The sequence below is a fragment of the Neolamprologus brichardi genome, chromosome 3 (genome assembly GCF_056152115.1).
Source record: "Neolamprologus brichardi isolate AB-2024 chromosome 3, ASM5615211v1, whole genome shotgun sequence".
In the NCBI taxonomy this organism is placed as follows: Eukaryota; Metazoa; Chordata; class Actinopteri; order Cichliformes; family Cichlidae; genus Neolamprologus; species Neolamprologus brichardi.
This window is the reverse complement of record NC_142106.1, coordinates 49,786,244-49,809,550: the sequence shown is the minus strand read 5'-3', so window position 1 is coordinate 49,809,550 and position 23,307 is coordinate 49,786,244. Positions and strand designations below refer to the sequence as shown.

At 42.4% G+C, this 23,307-nt stretch overlaps 2 protein-coding genes across 2 annotated transcripts; both read right to left on the bottom strand.

Annotated features, from left to right (window-relative positions):
• Positions 1–10,872: 10,872 nt before the first annotated feature.
• Positions 10,873–13,653, bottom strand: LOC148105729 (protein NLRC3-like). The gene is made up of 3 exons (XM_087837819.1): positions 13,444–13,653; positions 12,819–13,047; positions 10,873–12,677 (listed from the first exon to the last, which is right to left on the bottom strand). Exons 1-3 carry the CDS (start codon positions 13,444–13,446, stop codon positions 10,873–10,875), a joined length of 2,037 nt encoding a protein of 678 aa, XP_087693945.1. The 5' UTR covers positions 13,447–13,653.
• Positions 13,654–19,683: 6,030 nt separating this feature from the next.
• LOC148105728 (uncharacterized) lies at positions 19,684–21,246 on the bottom strand. Its single transcript, XM_087838376.1, has 4 exons — positions 21,121–21,246; positions 20,920–21,036; positions 19,979–20,080; positions 19,684–19,702 (listed from the first exon to the last, which is right to left on the bottom strand). The coding sequence occupies exons 1-4, from the start codon at positions 21,207–21,209 to the stop codon at positions 19,684–19,686; spliced, it is 327 nt and encodes a 108-aa protein (XP_087694502.1). The 5' UTR covers positions 21,210–21,246.
• Positions 21,247–23,307: the final 2,061 nt, after the last annotated feature.

Genomic DNA, 23,307 nt, shown 5'->3' with positions numbered 1-23,307 from the left:
CATCTGTGAACCAATACTGAAGCTTGAGAGTTACAGCAAACTGAAGAGAGTGCTCAGAGTGACAGCATGGATTAGGAGATTCATAGCTAATGCAAAAACAACGATGCAACCAAAGATGCGAGCTGAGCTGACAGCAAATGAGCTTCTTGATGCTGTGAAGTACTGGATTAAGGTTGCACAACATCACAGTTTTCACCAGGAGGTCCAGAGACTGAAGGTAGGAAAACCTATGATGAATGACAGTAAGATTCAGGAACTGAAACCATTCCTTGATGAAGATGAGCTGCTTAGTGTTGGAGGCAGGCTGCAGCAGCGGACTTCACATTCAGAGAGCAGCATCCTTGGATTCTGCCAAACAAACACAGATTTTCAGAACTGCTGATACAGGACTGTCACAAAAGGGTGATGCATTCAGGAGTGAGGGACACTCTTGTACAAATAAGAGAGAGATATTGGATCATCCGGGCTCGGCAGCTGGTTAAGAGCATTGTAACCAGATGCACTGTGTGTAAGAGGTTTAAGGCAAAGGCTGGGCATCAGATAACTGCACCTTTGCCTAGGGACCGAATATCCGAGTCACCACCATTCGAAGTTACAGGTGTGAATTTTGCTGGGCCGCTCTATGTGAAAACAGAGGATTCTGTGAAAAGATCCTACATTGCCCTATTTACCTGTGCTATGACACGAGCGGTCCATTTAGAGCTTGTGTCAGATCTGTCAACTGAGACATTTTTGCTAGCGTTGAAGAGATTCATTGCCAGGAGAGGGCTATGCAGAGTTATCTATTCTGACAATGCCAGAACATTTAAGAGAAGCAGACCAAGATTAGAAGGAGCTGTGGAAGACAATTAAAGACCCACATTTGCTGGAGTTTTTCTCGGAAAGAGGAATTACTTGGAAGTTCATTGCAGAAAGAGCAGCCTGGTGGGGTGGATTCTGGGAACGTCTTGTCAGATCAGTGAAAATCTGCCTCAAGAAGGTGTTAGGTAGAGCTTCACTCCACTTTGAAGAAATGTGTACTGTGTTGGCGGAAGTCGAAGCGACTCTGAACTCTAGGCCTCTCACCTTTGTGCACAACGAGGTAAATGAACCGCAACCACTTACTCCAGCCCACTTTTTGGTGGGCAAACAACTGACATCTCTACCACCCAAGTCAATCCCGAAGGACACACACCATCCAACACCTAACAAAGAGGACATTACTCAGAGATGGAGAAACCGGCAGAAACTCATGACCAACTTCTGGAACACCTGGAGAAGGGACTATCTGTTGGAGCTGAATTCAGCTCATTGCTGTGACGCTTCAAAGCCTACACCCTTAAAACTAGGGGATGTCGTGCTCATTGGGCATGACAACCTCCCCAGACAAGTGTGGAAACTTGGAAGAATTGAAGAAATGTTTCCTGGTCGAGACGGTCTTGTTAGATCTTGCTTAGTTCGCACGACAACGGGGACTCTCTTAAGAAGACCGATTCAGTTGTTGTATAACCTAGAGCTTTAGATGAAAAGATTGTTCATCGGGGGGGGAGGATGTTGTAACTTTATTGCAGTTTATTGTTTGATAACAGCATTTTGGTTATTTTGTAAGTGATTTAAGTGTTAGTCACATGTTTAGTGAGAGCTGTTAATTATAGATTTAATTTTCTGCTAAAGGGGAGCATTTAACAGGTATTTTCATTAGAAAACTGCGTTTCCCAGAATCCTTTGTGCTAGACGAAAGTTACTCTGGGTTTAGCTAGCAAAGAAAGTTTTGGGAAGCTATTATATGTTGCGCTGATGTCGAGAAGTTTATTTGTTGTACATTCCCCCTTTTGAAGCCTTATATAAAGACTATCATTTCTACAATTGATGTCCGATTCATTTATTTGGCAAGTGGATTCGCCACAACAAGTCCAGTTATTACTCAATATTTATGTATGATGTTCTTTCAGTGTTGCACTTTGTAGATGCTCCCTGAGCCTCACAGCCAGCTGCACATGGACCAGCTGACATTACCCAGCATTAGAGGCGGGTGTAAAAAAATGGATTTTCCTATTTAAATGGTTTTAATTTGAATAAAGCGATGTTGATTCATTCAATCCTGAATCGATTTTGAATATAAATGTATTTTGCCAGAATCTCAGGTTAAAGCTCCCAAAAGTATTTCAACAACAACCAAACAGATAAAACAGTAAATGAGAGCAGCTAAACACACAAAGATGGAAACACAGAGCGTGGATTGTTCACTCGACGGCACGTACACGGACACGCCGTCGGGGCTGAAAGTGGACAGCTCACAGATCCTGAAGCTACAGGTTTCATCTGTCTCCAACCAAAACTGACTGAACCAGCAGCAAAAGAAGATCCAAACTACGCTTTACGTTTGATGAACATCGTCATGAATTCTCTCTGACTTTGACGTTTACTTCCTGCACAGCTCTCTCTCTCTCTCAGTGTACTTCAAGAACAGTTTACCTTCAAAAATTTGTTTTCTGCATTATTCACTGCTTATGACGCACCAGTCTGCTGTTGTGTTCACTGCTGTCGGCCTCCGAAAACAAAGCCTCATTTCTGCTGTTCAATACTGAAGAAATTTAAACCTTTTAAAATGATGACAGATTACAAACTCTCAGCTGTGTCTGTAATCAAACCTCTGTAACTTTGCTTCACTTCAGCAGCATCAGGTCATGTTCACATGTTGATTCATGGTTTGCTTCAGTTTTTGATCGACTGCAGAATATTTTGAAGGTTATCTGCTATAAAAAGCCAGAACAGGAAAATCTGCTTCATGTGTTTCTGTTTGATCCTCAGTGACTTTGACACAAAGGCCTCTGCTGTGATGATCACACCTCTGATCAAGTCTCACAGTGTCAGCTTTGTTTTTATACATATGGATATGTGCTGATAAATGATCAGAATTATAATATTTCCCACTGTCTGCTGTGTGCCGTGACCTTTGACCTGCTAAAGACAGTCAGCTGTGGATTATTCATTGTTGTGTCTGATACTTAGAACTGTGAGGAAGAACACTACACAGTTAATCAGGGTCCCCTCTCTCTGAATCAGGAAAGGTGGGCAGGCCGCGTGTGGGCCGCGGGCCATACGTTGAGTCTCACTGTTTGAAATGTGAACATTGTTCTGCTGCAGTCAATGGACTAAATCAGAGAAGAAGAAAACAGACTTTACCATGAAGATCCTCAGTGTGGATCAGTATAATATCAGCCTGATGTCTGCAGTTTAGTGTCAGCACAACTTTCACATCATATTCATCTCAGCACAACTAAAACATGCTGACTGACCTCAGAGTTTCAAGTCCACATCCTGGACTCTCCAGGAAACCACACAGATGCTTCACTCCTGAATCCTGCAGCTTGTTGTTGTCACTCAGCTCCAGCTTTCTCAGATGGGAGGGGTTGGACTTAAGCGCTGCTGCCAGATAATCACAGCTGATCTCCGACAAACCACAGTCCCTCAGTCTGTATAAAGAATGAAAGATGTAAGTTTATTAGACGAAGTGTGAGCTTGAAATCGTTCAGTGTTTCATCATCTGTTCACAGCTAAAGAAGGTTCAGAATGTAGAAGTTTAGAAAATGGAAACTCCAAACAGCTGAAGCCAACAGGAAGCAGCTTCAAACAAAAACAACAAGAGAAAATACTCCTAATGTTTCACATTAAAGTCGTACATTTATCATAAAAACAGGACAAAGACTTGAAAAAGTTGTGTTTTTCCTTCCAGGAACCACAAGGCTTCACTTTTAAAGGTGAAGTGTGAAAGAAATGGACATATTTGAAGTCCAACACCTTTTTCCAGTCACATTATTAAAGCAGACAAACTACAAGCTCATTTTCATTCCAACAAGTCATCTTCTGACCTGGACTAACAACACTGGTCTCTATGTACAGCTGGCTGTGAGACCAGTGCTCAGGGACCGTCTACAAAGTGACACACTGAAAGAACATCACACACTAATTTGCTTCCAGCACTTTCACACAAACATCTACTGTCATTATTGTCACCAAACTCTGTGGATCCTTTATTGCAAATTCAAATGCGATTCAAATGGTCAGACAAAAGAGGGTTATGAGGAAATATGATGAAATGTTATGTATTAGCAGCAAGTTATTGAATCATTTTCCTCAGAAACCAAACAAAATGATTGACAAACATGTTTTTGCAAACTCAGTGTTGGACTTGGATCAGCAGGATAAGCTGATGTTTAAAGGCATTTGAGTCTCGCTGTATGAGAGTCCAGTTATTACTCAATATTTATGGATGATGTTCTTTCAGTGTTGCACTTTGTAGACGCTCCCTGAGCCTCACAGCCAGCTGCACATGGACCAGCTGACATTACCCAGCATTAGAGGCGGGTGTAAAAAAAATGGATTTTCCTATTTAAATGGTTTTAATTTGAATAAAGCGATGTTGATTCATTCAATCCTGAATCGATTTTTAATATAAATGTATTTTGCCAGAATCTCAGGTTAAAGCTCCCAAAAGTATTTCAACAACAACCAAACAGATAAAACAGTAAATGAGAGCAGCTAAACACACAAAGATGGAAACACACAGCGTGGATCGTTCACGCGACGGCACGTACACGGACACGCCGTCGGGGCTGAAAGTGGACAGCTCACAGATCCTGAAGCTGCAGGTTTCATCTGTCTCCAACCAAAACTGACTGAACCAGCAGCAAAAGAAGATCCAAACTACGCTTTACGTTTGATGAACATCGTCATGAATTCTCTCTGACTTTGACGTTTACTTCCTGCACAGCTCTCTCTCTCTCAGTGTACTTCAAGAACAGTTTACCTTCAAAAATCTGTTTTCTGCATTATTCACTGCTTATTGCGCACCAGTCTGCTGTTGTGTTCACTGCTGTCGGCCTCCGAAAACAAAGCCTCATTTCTGCTGTTCAATACTGAAGAAATTTAAACCTTTTAAAATGATGACAGATTACAAACTCTCAGCTGTGTCTGTATTCAAACCTCTGTAACTTTGCTTCACTTCAGCAGCATCAGGTCATGTTCACATGTTGATTCATGGTTTGCTTCAGTTTTTGATCGACTGCAGAATATTTTGAAGGTTATCTGCTATAAAAAGCCAGAACAGGAAAATCTGCTTCATGTGTTTCTGTTTGATCCTCAGTGACTTTGACACAAAGGCCTCTGCTGTGATGATCACACCTCTGATCAAGTCTCACAGTGTCAGCTTTGTTTTTATACATATGGATATGTGCTGATAAATGATCAGAATTATAATATTTCCCACTGTCTGCTGTGTGCCGTGACCTTTGACCTGCTAAAGACAGTCAGCTGTGGATTATTCATTGTTGTGTCTGATACTTAGAACTGTGAGGAAGAACACTACACAGTTAATCAGGGTCCCCTCTCTCTGAATCAGGAAAGGTGGGCAGGCCGCGTGTGGGCTGCGGGCCATACGTTCAGTCTCACTGTTTGAAATGTGAACATTGTTCTGCTGCAGTCAATGTACTAAACCAGAGAAGAAGAAAACAGACTTTACCATGAAGATCCTCAGTGTGGATCAGTATAATATCAGCCTGATGTCTGCAGTTTAGTGTCAGCACAACTTTCACATCATATTCATCTCAGCACAACTAAAACATGCTGACTGACCCCAGAGTTTCAAGTCCACATCCTGGACTCTCCAGGAAACCACACAGATGCTTCACTCCTGAATCCTGCAGCTTGTTGTTGTCACTCAGCTCCAGCTTTCTCAGATGGGAGGGGTTGGACTTAAGCGCTGCTGCCAGATAATCACAGCTGATCTCTGACAAACCACAGTCCCTCAGTCTGTATAAAGAATGAAAGATGTAAGTTTATTAGACAAAGTGTGAGCTTGAAATCATTCAGTGTTTCATCATCTGTTCAGAGCTGAGGAAGGCTCAGAATGTAGAGTTTAGAAAATGGAAACTCCAAACAGCTGAAGCCAACAGGAAGCAGCTTCAAACAAAAACAACAAGAGAAAATACTCCTAATGTTTCACATTAAAGTCGTACATTTATCATAAATACAGGACAAAGACTTGAAAAAGTCGTGTTTTTCCTTCCAGGAACCACAAGGCTTCACTTTTAAAGGTGAAGTGTGAAAGAAATGGACATATTTGAAGTCCAACACCTTTTTCCAGTCACATTATTAAAGCAGACAAACTACAAGCTCATTTTCATTCCAACAAGTCATCTTCTGACCTGGACTAACAACACTGGTCTCTATGTGCAGCTGGCTGTGAGACCAGTGCTCAGGGACCGTCTATAAAGTGACACACTGAAAGAACATCACACACTAATTTGCTTCCAGCACTTTCACACAAACATCTACTGTCATTATTGTCACCAAACTCTGTGGATCCTTTATTGCAAATTCAAATGCGATTCAAATGGTCAGACAAAAGAGGGTTATGAGGAAATATGATGAAATGTTGTGTATTAGCAGCAAGTTATTGAATCATTTTCCTCAGAAACCAAACAAAATGATTGACAAACATGTTTTTACAAACTCATTGTTGGACTTGGATCAGCAGGATAAGCTGATGTTTAAAGACATTTGAGTCTTGCTGTATGAGAGTCCAGTTATTACTCAATATTCATGGATGATGTTCTTTCAGTGTTGCACGTTGTAGACGCTCCCTGAGCCTCACAGCCAGCTGCACATGGACCAGCTGACATTACCCAGCATTAGAGGCGGGTGTAAAAAAAATGGATTTTCCTATTTAAATGGTTTTAATTTGAATAAAGCGATGTTGATTCATTCAATCCTGAATCGATTTTTATTATAAATGTATTTTGCCAGAATCTCAGCTTAAAGCTCCCAAATATATTTTAACAACAACCAAACAGATAAAACAGTAAATGAGAGCAGCTAAACACACAAAGATGGAAACACAGAGCGTGGATCGTTCACGCGACGGCACGTACACGGACACGCCGTCGGGGCTGAAAGTGGACAGCTCACAGATCCTGAAGCTGCAGGTTTCATCTGTCTCCAACCAAAACTGACTGAACCAGCAGCAAAAGAATATCCAAACTACGCTTTACGTTTGATGAACATCGTCATGAATTCTCTCTGACTTTGACGTTTACTTCCTGCACAGCTCTCTCTCTCTCAGTGTACTTCAAGAACAGTTTACCTTCAAAAATCTGTTTTCTGCATTATTCACTGCTTATTGCGCACCAGTCTGCTGTTGTGTTCACTGCTGTCGGCCTCCGAAAACAAAGCCTCATTTCTGCTGTTCAATACTGAAGAAATTTAAACCTTTTAAAATGATGACAGATTACAAACTCTCAGCTGTGTCTGTAATCAAACCTCTGTAACTTTGCTTCACTTCAGCAGCATCAGGTCATGTTCACATGTTGATTCATGGTTTGCTTCAGTTTTTGATCGACTGCAGAATATTTTGAAGGTTATCTGCTATAAAAAGCCAGAACAGGAAAATCTGCTTCATGTGTTTCTGTTTGATCCTCAGTGACTTTGACACAAAGGCCTCTGCTGTGATGATCACACCTCTGATCAAGTCTCACAGTGTCAGCTTTGTTTTTATACATATGGATATGTGCTGATAAATGATCAGAATTATAATATTTCCCACTGTCTGCTGTGTGCCGTGACCTTTGACCTGCTAAAGACAGTCAGCTGTGGATTATTCATTGTTGTGTCTGATACTTAGAACTGTGAGGAAGAACACTACACAGTTAATCAGGGTCCCCTCTCTCTGAATCAGGAAAGGTGGGCAGGCCGCGTGTGGGCTGCGGGCCATACGTTCAGTCTCACTGTTTGAAATGTGAACATTGTTCTGCTGCAGTCAATGTACTAAACCAGAGAAGAAGAAAACAGACTTTACCATGAAGATCCTCAGTGTGGATCAGTATAATATCAGCCTGATGTCTGCAGTTTAGTGTCTGCACAACTAAAACATGCTGACTGACCTCAGAGTTTCAAGTCCACATCCTGGACTCTCCAGGAAACCACACAGATGCTTCACTCCTGAATCCTGCAGCTTGTTGTTGTCACTCAGCTCCAGCTTTCTCAGATGGGAGGGGTTGGACTTCAGCGCTGCTGCCAGATAATCACAGCTGATCTCTGACAAACCACAGCGACTCAATCTGTATAAAGAATGAAAGATGTAAGTTTATTAGACAAAGTGTGAGCTTGAAATCATTCAGTGTTTCATCATCTGTTCAGAGCTGAGGAAGGCTCAGAATGTAGAAGTTTAGAAAATGGAAACTCCAAACAGCTGAAGCCAACAGGAAGCAGCTTCAAACAAACACAACAAGAGAAAAAACTCCTAATGTTTCACATTAAAGTCATACATTTATCATAAAAACAGGAAAAAGCAGACAAACTACAAGCTCATTTTCATTCCAACAAGTCATCTTCTGACCTGGACTAACAACACTGGTCTCTATGTACAGCTGGCTGTGAGACCAGTGCTCAGGGACCGTCTATAAAGTGACACACTGAAAGAACATCACACACTAGCTGTGTCCCAAAACGTCGGCTGCATCCTTCGGAGGACCCGGTCTTTGCGGTCTACGTGGGCCGGGTCCTTCAAAGACTGAAAAGGCTGGAAGTGCGAGGTTGTTAAATGGGATGGTCTAGCCTTCAGATTTGCGTCACCGCTGTGTCGGTGGAGTTTAATAAACTTGGCCGTCTGCTCCTTGCTATCTAAAATCTAACAGGACACTGGCGTAAATTCTCGACCGTCTCACACTTCTGTTTAATCAGTTTTCTGTTTAACGTTTATTCAGCTGTGTTAAAATCCCGGAGGAACCCACCCGATGGATTAATAAAGTTTTATTTAATCCAATAACTTTGATCTCAGCCAAACCGATTTACTCGGGAACGAATAAAACACCGAAAAAAGGCAAACAATTACATTTTTAAGTTATCCGAGTGACTTATATATCATGTTTAACCTGAGTAGCGAAAGAGCGGGGGTCTGAAAACGATGAAGCCGGGAGTCCACTGCTCTCGCCAGCTGGAGTGACCATTAAACCCCCCGGCTCTCTAACGAGCGGGTGTGGAACAGACGTCTCAGAAAACGTCGGCACACTTTTGCAAATATGCGATGTCTTGATAAACCGAGCAGATATTTGTAATTTACACAGGTACTTTCTCGACTGAAAATATGTTAAAAGTTTATTTTGTGACCCAGAAAGATTAATAAGAGTAATTTTAAAACTTAGTAGCAGCCGCCATTTTTGGCAGCTGGAATTTGGCTGGTCTGTGCTATGAATTCTGGGATATGGTGGGCCACGAAGAACACACCCAACCCATCCTTCAAATTCGGGGAAATGAAGGACGCATTTGTCGGCCGCATTTGAAGGAGTCGACGAATACGGACAGCCTTCGTCGCCTGGCTGTGATGTAATCGGCCTTCAAATGCGGCCTCCGGAGGATGCAGCCGACGTTTTGGGACACAGCTACTAATTTGCTTCCATCATCCAACCTGAAGAGGAAACAGAGACGCCTCTAAAAGCTGCTCCTTTTGGACACAGTATCAAAGAAAGTCTACAGTATAACATAGAAAAGACAGAACAAAGTTTTGGTTGTTATTAAATTGTGCAGAAATGAAACTACACTAAGCTCAATTATGTGACAGACATTTCATCCCATGTCAGTTTGGCCTCATCCTGGGCCGGATTATCCAGCACACACTCTGACCACAGGCCCAGGGGCCACGCACAGCTGGGCTCCATCCAAGAGACAGGAAACAAACCAACACAATAATAAAAAGCACCATGTGATCTTCTTACATCTTCAAGACAAACATAATAAAAACATGAGCATATTTGTTTCCTGATAAAATGATGTGACAGGTAGAACAGAGTAAAGTGGTTACAGCCTTTCTCCCCTCTGCTGCCGAGGCTGTTAGTCTCTCCCAAACTCAGCTACAGGACTTCCAAATGAATGAAAGCAGCAGAAGTGGCTTTACAAATGAAAAAGGAAGAGGAGAAGAAGAGGAGAGGGAGGCCACCCTGACCATCACTCCAGCTGAAAACATCACACTTCCATTAAAGTTGGTGAGAAAATGTTGAGCAGGATGTGCTGCTGGCTAATCTGGAGGCTGTAGCAGCAGCTCACAGTCACAGTGGATTTCCACTCATGAAAAAGCTCTGGCTGCTTCATTTCTCATCTCATATCAGAGACTTTAGTGCTTCACTGAAGCTGTACTGTGATGCTTCCATATTCCAGTGAGGCCTCCATAATGATTTCAGCTGTTCTGTACACACACTGTGTGCCCTTTATGGCTCAAAGTCTCTGCAGCCTGTTTTTATCTGCTATCATCAGATCTTCATCATCCTCATTCACATCCCTCACACACTCTACAGCCTCATCAGCACTGACTTCATCTTCACTGACTGATGGAGCACAACATGAACCTGTGGAGGCTGAAACACTGTCCTGTCAAACATCTCCCCGTCACCACTCCACTTCTGTCGGCCTTTAAATGAACCCTGCTCAAGTCTGTCACTTCTATTTGGAGCCAAAAGAGGTTAAAGATTACGCCACTACATTCTTGTCTAGAAAATATTAAAAGTGTATTTGGTGATACACAAAAAAGGGTAAAGTTTAAGTATAGTTTGGGTCCACACATGTCCAAACCCTGGTGTGTAGGCCTACTTAGTATTGAGAAAAGCCCACTAAAAGAATGCCCACCAGACCAAAGCAATGGTTTTGACTTGATCAGCATTAACCCCGCCCCCTGACTTTGATGGGTGAAGCTGACAAATAAAATGTATTTATGAACAGCGATGCAGGGCCATTATTATTAATTATTATTAGCATTATTATGAACACCACAAAAACAAAACAAAAGTTAGTGGCAGTGTGTTTTTCCATAACATACCAACATAATTAAATAATAAAAACTATAACTTACAGAGCTTTTTTAGAGACTTTGACCACTGGCAGCAGCCTCAGAAGTGCCTCCTCTGAAACAAAGTATTTCTGCAGGTCAAACACACCCAGATGTTTTTCTGATGACAGTAAGATGAAGACCAGAGCTGACCACTGAGCAGGAGACAGTTTATCTGTGGAGAGACGTCCTGAACTCAGGGACTGTTGGATCTCCTCCACTAGAGAACGATCATTCAGTTCATTCAGACAGTGAAACAGATTGATGCTTTTCTCTGCAGACAGATTCTCGCTGAGCTTCTTCTTGATGTACTGAACTGCTTCCTGATTGGTCAGTGAGCTACTTCCTGTCTTTGTCAGCAGACCTCGTAGGAGAATCTGATTGGTCTGCATTGAAAGACCCAGGAGGAAGCGGAGGAACAAGTCCAGGTGTCCATTTGGACTCTGTAAGGCCTTGTTCACAGCACTCTGGTGGAGAGATTGGAGTTTTGGTTTATCAAATAATTTAGACCACATGGACGTTGTTTGTTGTTCTTCCAGCAGATTGAGTCCAGAGTTGATGAAGGTCAGGTGGACATGAAGAGCAGCCAGAAACTCCTGAACACTGAGATGAACAAAGCAGAACACCTTGTCCTGGTACAGTCCTCTCTCCTCTTTAAAGATCTGCGTGAACACTCCTGAGTACATTGAGGCTGCTCTGATATCGATGCCACACTCTGTCAGGTCTGGTTCATAGAAGATCAGGTTTCCTTTCTGCAGCTGATCAAAAGCCAGTTTTCCCAGTGACTCAATCATCTTCCTGCTCTCTGGACTCCAGTGTGGATCTGTCTCAGCTCCTCCATCATATTTGATCCTCTTGACTTTGGCCTGAACCACCAGGAAGTGGATGTACATCTCAGTCAGGGTCTTGGGCAGCTCTCCTCCCTCTCTGGTTTCCAGCACATCCTCCAGAACTGTAGCAGTGATCCAGCAGAAGACTGGGATGTGACACATGATGTGGAGGCTTCGAGCATTCTTTATGTGGGAGATGATCCTGCTGGCCTGCTCTTCATCTCTGAATCTCTTCCTGAAGTACTCCTCCTTCTGTGGGTCAGTGAACCCTCTGACCTCTGTCACCATGTCGACACACTGAGGAGGGATCTGATTGGCTGCTGCAGGTCGTGTTGTTATCCAAAGGCGAGCAGATGGGAGTAGGTTCCCTCTGATGAGGTTTGTCAGCAGCTCATCCAATGAGGTGGACTTTCTTGTTTCAGTCAGGATTTTCGTTTTTTTGAAGTCCAAATTAAGTCGACACTCATCCAGACCATCAAGTATGAACACAACCTGGAAGTCTTCAAGCCTGCAGATTCCTGATTCGTTAGTTTGATTAAAGAAGTGTTGAACAAGTTCCACCAAGCTGAACTTTTCCTCTTTCAGCACATTCAGCTCTCTGAAAGTGAATGGAAATATGAACTGGATGTCCTGGTTGGCTTTGTCTTCAGCCCAGTCCAGGGTGTATTTCTGTGTTAAGACTGTTTTCCCAATGCCAGCCACTCCCTTTGTCAGCACTGTTCTGATTGGTTCATCTCTTCCAGGTGAGGGTTTAAAGATGTCTTCTTGTCTGATTATTGTTTCTGGTCTTTCTGGTTTCCTGGATGCTGTTTCAATCTGTCTGACCTCATGTTCATCATTGACCTCTGCACTCCCTCTCTCTGTGATGTAGAGCTCTGTGTAGATCTGATTCAGGAGGGTTGGGCTTCCTGCTTTAGCGATCCCCTCAAACACACACTGGAACTTCTTCTTCAGTTGGGCTTTAAGTTCACGTTTACGGAGTGAAGCAAATATTTCTGAAAATAAGAAATTCAGAAAAAAATATGATACAATAAATATCATAGCCTTTCAGTACCCTGAAAGGATGAATGTCTATTGGTCCATTTCTTGAGCTATTAGGAAAGATCAATATTCAATCTTTAGAGAAATTCTCTTACTGCTCTGCAGATGGTCAGCCATCTCATGCTGCTTAAGTCTCCTCAAGAAGTGAAGTGTGATCTTCAGAAATGCTTCTCTGCAGCTCTTTCTTTCATCTTCATCCTCACCTTCAAACATCTCCTCATCCTCCATCTGGCTCTTTAAAGTTTCTGGGTGATCTGGACTCAGAAGCTTCTGGATCTTCTTCAGCTCGTTCTTCACAAACATGGTGATGTTATCCTCCAGCCGCTGGAAAAGAAGACTGAATTACCCAGTGGTAAATGGACTGGTTCTTATATAGCTCTCTTTAATACTCTATGCACACAAAGCATTTTATACAACATGCCTCATTCAACCAAGCACATTGTTCTATGCTTAAATACTTTCTTTCACACTCTGATGGATGCATCAGAGGGCAGCTTGGGTTTAGTACGTTACCCAGTACATTTGCCAGCCAGGGTTTGATTCACAAACCTTCTGACTAGTAGCTGACCTGCTCACCTCCTGAGCTACAGTCACCCCAATCTGACTGAAAACATGGAGCCCAAACTCTGATTTATGTTGGACACACTGACAATCCTCTGGTCCACAAAGTGCAGCATAGAGGTGACTGAAAAGAACAAATGTAAACGTAGTACTACAAACCATAACCACAGAGTCCAGGTGTGTTTGATGTTGCTGTGCAGACTGACCAGTGGAAACCTCTGCTCTCTCCTGGTCCACTCTGTGGAGGAGTAATGTATAATTAGCTCATGTTATGTCTGTCCACACACAGACACAAGCTAAAGGTCCATGAAGTGATGTTTGGATGGGTTCAGTCAATCAGATGACTGTCATGGTGAAGCTTTGCTAGTCCTGGTGATCCCACTGAGAATTAACAACTCAGTTTCCAGATGTTTGTAGTTTTCTGCTCAGTTTCTTTAGTCCCAACAGCTCTTACCATCTCCCGCATAAAGCTTTCCCTCCATACTCAGATGCCCTGGAACAAGGTGCTCTCTTTACATCAGTGAGTGGTTTAAAGTGCCAAACTTTGTGTCAGCAAAAATAGTTCTAATGTTTCTTACATTTTTTACATTTTTTTACATTACAATTTGTTACAAAACTCAGTTCACAACTACACAGTCTGATTTACAAGTACAAAATATTTATGACCACAGTTTGAGCCGATGTATGTCCCGAGTCTGTGGACTCAGTAGTTTTGTTTTGATTGTTATTGTTTTTTGTTACAATTTCATTCTGATTAAGATTTTCTAGTTCTGAGGTTTTGGTTTCTGTGTTCCCTCTGTACTGTGTTAGTATTGTGTCTCTGTGTTCATTTCCTGTTTTATTTTGACAGTGCCATGTCCTATGTTAGTGTGTCTACTTTTGCTTCCCCTTGTCTGGTTATGTCCAATTAATCCTGCTGTGTCTCCCTCCCTTTTCTCATTCCCTTATTGCTCTTTTGTGTATATGAGCCCTTTGTTTTCTCCTGCTTGTTGCTGGTTCGTCTGTGTTATCTCCCCGTGTCTCCGTTTAAGGTTTCAGGTCAGTCTTTTAGTTTTTTCAGTAGAGTTTATCTTAGCTTCTGCACAGGCCATCTCCACTGCACTTCACCGTTTCAATAAAGCTCACTCACTTCACAGCAGTGTCAGCATCTTGGGTCCTTTATTAAATTCAACATGGCTCGTCCTGCTAGCCATGACATAAGATGTGAAAACAATATCCAAAAAACATGAGGGACAAACAGGGAATAGTTTTAAGGTGCAGGGCCAACAAACTGAGTCTAGCCATAAACTCAGAGTTGATCAAATTAGCATTTTGAATTGGCTGATCTGAGTTACTTCAATCAAGTATATGTTCACTTTGAGTAAAGATTATACGTGATTAATGTAAAAGAAAAAAGCCATCATCAGCAACTGATTCTGATTTAGCAGGTTTTCAAATCTAAGACAATCAGAGGGGCAGTGTGATGATCTTAGGTTACAAACTACCGCAGTCAAGTCATTAAGGGAGACGGGATAAAACTGCTCTAAGACAGCTGAGCACACAGGAGAAAGACTCGGATCTGAGGCAGCAGTCGGCGAGACAAGAGCCCTAATAGATAGAACCTTGTAGTTAAAAATGCTAAAAAATCATCACAAATACTTGGTGAAGAAATGACTCCGACATTATCACGTGAACGAAGAAAACGATTGAGGACATTAAAAAGTACCTGAGGCCTGTGACTGTTTACTGACACTAAGTTTAAGACAAACTGTGTCTGCAGTTTTTACAGCTTCTTGGTGAGCAGAAAGACAGAAAGTCCTTAAAATCTGTAGAGAAACATACAATCTGTCCTTTTCCCATCTTCTTTCGGCGCGTCTACAGTCATGTCTAAGGGAGCACGTATGTTCATTCAACCACGGCTCTGATAAATGCTTAGCGCACAGAGTCCTGAACGGAGCAATAGAGTCCAAAATATCAGTGCAGGTAGAATGAAGAATGTCCGAAAGGTCCTCAACACTTTAACAGCTGGAGTTCATTATTCCAGAGTCCATAAAGGCAGCAGAAAAAGCGGCGCTGTTAGAGCATTAAACGCGCTGAGGCGCACGGCTTATCTACCGAGCAGCGCAGCGTTAGAGTGAACAACACAGGAAAATGATCGGAGATGCCCAACTCAGATATTTCAGTGATGCACACATCCAGCCCGTGGGAAAGCTCAAAGTCTAGTGTGTAACCTTTTTCATGCGTGGGACCAGTAACCCACTGGGTCAAGTTAAAAGAGTCAATAATATTTAAAAAGTCCTTGACCAGAAGATTAGAGTCACAGCAGACATGGATGTTATAATCACCAAGGCAGCATCATCAGAAGACATAGCACACCCAGCTCTATCTGTCCATGAAGCCAGGTAACACACACCAATGAGTTAAACTGCAGGAATGTCTTAAAGACATAAAGACCTGGATGGCCACTAACTTTCTGCTTCTTAATTCAGATCAAACTGAGGTTATTGTACTCGGCCCTGAAAATCTTAGAAATTTGGTATCTAAGCAGATTCTTACTCTGGATGGCATTACCTTGGCCTCCAGTAACGCTGTGAGGAACCTTGGAGTCATTTTTGACCAGGATATGTCCTTCAACGCACATATTAAACAAATATGTAAGACTGCGTTCTTCCATTTGCACAACATCTCTAAAGTTAGAAATATCCTGTCTCAGAGTGACGCTGAAAAACTAGTTCATGCATTTATTACTTCCAGGCTGGACTACTGTAATTTATTATTATCAGGATGTCCAAAAAACTCCCTGAAAAGCCTTCAGCTAATCCAAAATGCTGCAGCAAGAGTCCTGACAGGGACTAGAAAGAGAGAGCATATTTCTCCTGTATTGGCTTCCCTTCATTGGCTTCCTGTTAAATCCAGAATTCAAAATCCTGCTCCTCACATACAAGGTCTTAAATAATCAGGCCCCATCTTATCTTAATGACCTTGTAGTACCATATCACCCTATTAGAGCACTTCGCTCTCACACTGCAGGCCTACTTGTTGTTCCTAGAGTATTTAAAAGTAGAATGGGAGGGAGAGCCTTCAGTTTTCAGGCCCCTCTTCTGTGGAACCAGCTTCCAGTTTGGATTCAGGAGACAGACACTATCTCTACTTTCAAGATTAGGCTTCAAACTTTCTTCTTACTTAACAATTAAGTCCCTGTATTCCACCATTATATGGAAATCAGCCATTATAACTTGTGTCAAATCTACTTGTACCTCACAGTTTTCTAAGTACACAGAGAGCAGTAAACCTTAGAGCAGCAGCACATCAGACTGTGTGCAAAAAATCTAGAAGAGAAAATATTTTGACCCATTTCTAAATGATTCTTGTGACCATGCTGCACCACAACATCTCTGGTTTCCTGACCTCTTCAATCCCACTTTAATACTTGACTAAACTCATTTTCCTGTTTAGGTGTTGAGGCAAAGCCACCCATCTACAATGCAGGCAACAGCAAATGGAGCTATTTTTTATTCCCTTTGGGTTTTTCTACTTTTGTGCTACAAAATTTTCAAGCTGATTAAATTCATTAGAATAAAAGTTCAGATAATTTTCTCATATTAATGTTGGAGGTAGAAATTCAGGTAACTTTGCACAAAAACTGGCAGAAATTTCCTTCAAAGATCAAGTTTTTACTTTAATACTGTGAGTACATTTCAGAGCCTGTACTCTTTTACCTTTACTTGAGTAAAGAAGTTGAATCAGTATTTCAGCTTTAAGAGGGCATTTTAACACAAACATCAGTCCTTCTACTTAAGTATGTTTGACACTTTGTTTACGCCTAAATTAACTTTACTGTTAACGAGTTTTCATCTTTCTGTAATCCACCAGTGTGTTCATGCTTTTTTAAATGAAAACATATTTTTAATGATCAAATATAATTATTTTTGTTATTTGTGGATTTTAAATGTCCTTGACAGAAACAGATGATAATCATTATCCTGCACTGTGGTCTCAGGTTTGGTCGAGCTAGCACAAAGAATGGCTGGCTATGTTGAACTTCCTCCTGGGATCTACACTAAGAAGTGAGTCCAACATTAGCAGGGTCTCTTTCCTTGATCTGGATTCACTTTAGCATTCACAGTCACGTGAAGCTTGTTATTAACTCGATAAGTCAACCCAGGGTCTCAGCTGAGCGTTCACATGAAACACATGGTGTTTCATGTGAACGCATGGTGCTGCTGCTCTCTGGCAGCAGCACCATGCTCTCCCTTGTTTTAAATACACTTTAGAGCAACACGCAGCAACACTACACTTGAGCGGGAGGAGGAGGGTATGGGGTCTTAACACACCCCCGTTCTCTACTAGCCATTGGGGCGGGGGGGCTGGGAAGAGATGCTGGCTGTCCGATTGGCCTCCCTGCTGCTGCGGAGCCTGGGGCGGTCTGCTTGCCTCCATCCCGGAGGGAAGGGTAACATCTCTTGGGTCTAGGTGCCGTTTCCCCCTCTGGGGGCGAGGGTATGGAGTATGTTTGGGGAGTGTGATTGTGTGTACATGTCCATTTACGTTTATTCCTACGTTGGGTGAGTGCTGAGTGTTTGTATATGTGTGCATGAGGGTGGGAATGCATGTCTGTGTCTGTGTGTGCCTGTTTGTCTGTGTCTATATGTCAGGTCGGGTCTTAGACTCCACCTCTCTGGAAACTCCCAGGCCCTCCAAGTGTGGAGGCCTATCTCCCCTCACCACACTCCCTGCCGGTGACTGATGCCCTCAGGGGTCGGTGCATTGTTGGTTCTTGGTGTCCGGGGCTGGGCGCTCAGGTCATGTGCCAGCTCACTCCCGGTGGCTACTTGGCGGGGCCTGGCGCCTGCTGCTCGGTCAGGCCTCTTCCGGGGCGCGGAGGGCCCTCGGGCCTCCGGCCTCTGTGCCTGCGGCTCGGTTCACTCTGGCACAGCTGGCTGCCGGCGGAGCCGGCGGGCGCGCCGGTGCAGCCCCCTCTAGTTTCTGCCCGGTGGCTACTGGGTGACCCCTCGTCTGGGGATCCTCAGCCCTTCCCATGAAGGTGGCACGGATGCCCCTCCGGTGGTCCTCCTTGGGCTCTTGCACTCTGGGGCCTCTGGATGTCTGGGGCCTGGATCTCCTCCATGCCTGCTTCATGCCCTGGGGGACAGGGCTATGGCTCTCTACATCCTCTTGCAGACCATTACATGGGGAAACCATTTGAATACAAGCGCGCCGACCCACACAGGTGTGCACACGGGTGTTCACTGTTCGTAGACTTAAATCACACCTTTCTTGGCTGCTACTTCAAAGCACATTGTGCGCTGTCTGTCCTGCGTGCTGCACAACAACATTCAATATTTAGTATTTACTGCTGTTTACACTTAGCTAGATTAATGCGATAGTGTTGTGTTTATTATGTTGCTTTGTTTTGTTTGGTTTTTTTTGCTTGTTTTCTATTCTTTTTCTCTCAACAGGTGATCCCGGAGATATTTTTTTTCCCCCCCTTTCTCACTGTCCCTCTCCCCTTCTGTTTTTCTTTTCCTTCCTCTTTCTTTCTCCCTTTCCTATCCCTCACTCATGTCTGTCCCGTCTGTAACAACTGAAAATAAAATAAAATAAATAATAAAAACAAAGGTCGATCAAATGGACCAATACGGCAATGCCATGATGATCCATTTGGCAAAATAAATCCATTGGGTATCCTTGTTGGTCTTCAGACAACAATTCTGACGGCTAAAGAACCAAATGGGACAGGCAGGAAAAAAAAAAAAAAAAAAAAAAAAAAGAAACACATGGTGTTGGCAGCATCTGATCAATCATATTCATGGAGACGTGTATCAGCAACAGAGCAGCTGAGTTTGCAGAAGGAAGTCAAACTAAACCATAGGAACAATATGAGGAGATTACACACGTAATAAAATACTAGCAGTAACACAGCTGCTGCAGACAAATCAGTCGTGTGATCGTGTGTGAGAGGAGAAGGACTGTAAAGGAGTTTGGTATTAAAAGCTCTGTATGAATGTAGGAGCATTTGAAGGGCTTTAAAAAGGCCAATATAAAATAAAAGGCAGCAAAATTGCTGACTGTGAAAGTCACCTGACTTATCAGACCTCTGTGATTAAGACCTGTAAGAACACCTATTTGTACTTGTTGGCATTATATCAAATACACACGCATATTAAGCCTTTGTTTGAACTCTGGTTGAATTTGTTACTTTCAGACTGTGAAACATCACAGAGGCTGCAGCTGCAGATCTTTTTTTTCACCTGGAAATTTACTTTAAATGTTAGATGGAAAATGTATTGCTCAGTTTAACCAAAGTAAGAACAATAATCCATAAACCTTCATAAAGACAAACATCTCCCCAGAACATTGAGCTTCTGAAGTGTCACTGAAGGGAAAAACTATTTGTCCTCCTCCATCCATAAAACTCCATCAAAGAGTCCTAATGTGGCTGTTTGGAGAAGGGAAAGAAGGACAAAGTGGAGCGTCGAGCTGAGGCTTCATTCACTGCAAACCTACAGTTATGTTTTCTTATTTCTGCTGTTTGCATGTTCACAGCTGAAATAAAGCTGCCTCTTTGACTTCATCCTGTTGTGTTTGGGTTCAATCCTGCCTGCCACACAGCGCTACAGGACAAAGTCTAATATTTTTATCTTTTTAATGAATCTTTGGTCTTATTTATCCAGGAAAACACAAACATGTAAAGGACTCATCACAGTTCTCTGACCTCGTTGGTCCAGGTTCACCACTGAAGTTTGGAGGATAACCTTTGGACCAGTCACTCCTCACAGACGGACAGCTGGATCCTGCAGACTGTGACCTCTGACCTCTGCAGACACAAACATGTTTTATTCAATGATCAATTCTCTGATAAAGTGATTGAAGCAGCTGTGATCACACAAACCGCAGATAATGCAGCTGTTTCCTGTCAGTAACAGTCCTCTTAGATTAGAGTTCAGCTTTTTACAGGAAAACAAATGTCCCTGAATGCAACAGTGAGGAACAGTGTGCCTGTGTGGCTGTGATAGCTGCCGTTAGGAGCGCTCATGTGTTTGCAGTTAGACGAGGAGATGTTACCATCATGGACATATTAACAAATCCTGCAGCATCACGTGGCACAAACACTTTGTGTTCCTGTCATCTGCAAGCAACAGGAAGTTCATTAACCTCTTAAGCCCCAACGCCCCCTGATACGGGGGCAAAAAGCAGGAGATCAGGTAGGCTTGGGGCTTAAGAGGTTAATAAAGGCGGGATGGAGACGTGACTGTGATGGTTCTCCTTCATCCAGCTGTTACACACATCTGGGCTCACACGACGAGCCTTTGTCTAATACAGCAGCTGCTCTCTGAACACTTTTCTGAAGAGGAGCTGCACAAACCTTTGTTTGCTTTCTAGAGCAGCGTATCAAAGTCAAACTACCCACTGCTAGCAGCTGTTTCTATCATAGTTTAGGATCCAGATGTGTGAGGTCTAAATTTACACCTCTGATTAAAATACATAGTTAAAAACAGCCAATTGTGTCCAAATGTGTCTTAAACCAGATAAACTGACAGTTACAGCTGAGCCTGTGTGTCCTTGGAGACACTGCTCTCCTACAGAGATGCATTTTAGAAACCAGGAAACAGAAAAATTATTTAAATCAGAGAGTTCTTGTTACTAACAGCTCACCTCTCTGCAGCAGAGACTTTAAAACCAATGGGGGAAGTTCTAGACCGGCAACTCTTGAAGGACACAGAGCTGGAATCTGAATCAGAGTCTGAATCAGGTTCAGGTCCATGTTGGTTCCTGTGAATAATGATGGAGCAGTGATGTGAGTGCTGAGCTGTGACATGGAGAAGAGTCATGGACAGTTAGAGATGGTCATCTCACCTCTGAGCTTTGGTCTGGCTCTCATGTTCCCCACACAGAGTGGTTTTAGAGGGAGGGACTCCCTCCTCTCTGTCCTCACACTGATCCATGCTGCTCAATTCACGTCAGCTCACACACACTTTCTACCTTCACCTGCAGAGGAAACACAAATCATTCATGTGCACATCAACTGAGAGCTGCAGAGGTCGTGTCTGATGTGTTGGACTAACATCCATCTGAGACGCAGCTTTCATCAGTTCACTACAAAAAGTGTCACAGAGCCGAGTTCAGCCTCCAAATCCTCCATTACTGTAGTCCTACAAAGCAGCAGGTCAAACATGGCTGCAGAGAGCAGCTTTATGTCAGTAACAATGTCCAGGACCGAGCTGACTGCTTACAGAGTTCATACTCTAACTGCTAGCTGCTCTGCTAGCTAAGCTAACTCAGTAACAGTGACTCTGACAGCAGTTACTGTGGAACAGAGGCCGAGCTCAAGACACATTCAGGGTGTTTAGTCTGAGTCTAAGTTTAACTTAAAGAAATCCAGACGCTTTTCTTTTTGTCTCCATAATGCTGCAATGTTATCTGCCCCAGAAACACACTGTGCAGAAGCTCTGATGGTGACACAGAAAAGTCAAAGTGGAGATACTTCTGTACACCTTTGATTAGACTCATTATAAAAAGTAAAAAAAAAAGTTTGAACACAGTCATGTTTCCAGTTCACTGACTTACATTTATTCCATGGACACTCACTCTAACCTGAACCACAGCTACAACCCAACATTGTTGAGGCCTCATCTCCTCCTTTCCTGACTGTAGAGGTTAAATATGCAACAACCAACAAATAAAAGAATTTGGTTCATTTCAAAGAAATTCACACGGTGACCAAGTAAAGTAACCGTAGTAAAGGAGACAACATCCCGTTGATGGTGGGATTATTTGAAAGATTTGCTTTAGTCACGTCACCAAATGCAGTTGAACCACCCGTGGATCCATGTTTGACCATTCTACCACTCTGAGCTCTGCTTTTTAATCATTTTATTATTATCATCATTCATTTATTCATTCTTTGGAGGGGGGCTATTTCCTAATGCCGCCCTAATAAGGTGATGTTCAAGGGGAAATATAACAGAAACTCTTTCAGTGTTATTCATTAATAAATTAACAGATAAACTGTGAAGACGAAAAAAACTGAGATTTAAAGGAGAGAGTGAGAAACTTGATCATCCATCCTCATAATGCATGTTTATCAGTATCTGCTGTGACCTTACTGCAGTAATAACTACAAGTCTACATTTCTGTGACTGTTGATCAATCACAGCAGGAATCTGAGCTCATCTCTGCACACAGAGCAGCTTCAGCTCTGGGATAAACTGCTCGCTTCACGTCCTTCTCAGCTCACAGACACTCATCCTGATATTTTCCTTTAAAATTTGATGGTATCTGGAATAGTTGGCAGTAATAAGGATGATTTTCTGTAAAATAATATTGATATGACCCGTGAATTATTCGTAGATGAGCGTTAGATTAGTTTGATGGGTTAACGCTTTGTCGGTGGTAATAACAGCTCGATTGCTTGCGAGGCGAGTGGGTCTATCCCACGCTTTGCCGTGAGACTGGGCTGGGCAGACATCTCCAAAATCATCGAAGCACTTTTGCAAAGAAGCTGTATCTTGACAAACCGACCAGACATCTGAAGATTAAACCGCTACATTCTCGGCTAAAAAATATTAAATATTATTATTATTTGGTGACACACAAACAGGGTTTTTCAAAGTATTTCCCATTTTATTTAATTATTTCAAATTTTAATTTATTATTGTCACATTTAATTTATTATTTAATGGTGCATTTAATTAATTCATTATGGCAGTCCTGGCGTTCCATACTGTGGTTGGGTCGACTTTACTATATAGATATGTTACACATGTTTCCATCTCAGCAGCCCCGTTGACAGATCACAGTATTATTACTTTTAAACTTAACCCTGAAAATAAAACGCAATTTAAAAAAGATTACTGGAAATTTAATGCAGATCTATTAATTGATGATGGGTATGTTAAGATAGTTAAAGAGCTCCTCCATAACATTTACAACAATGTAACAATTGGCAATTACATACATAGATGGGAATTCTTTTAATTTAAAGTTAGAGAATTTTCAATTACGTTTAGTAAAATGAAAAGTAGACAACAGAAGGAATTTGAA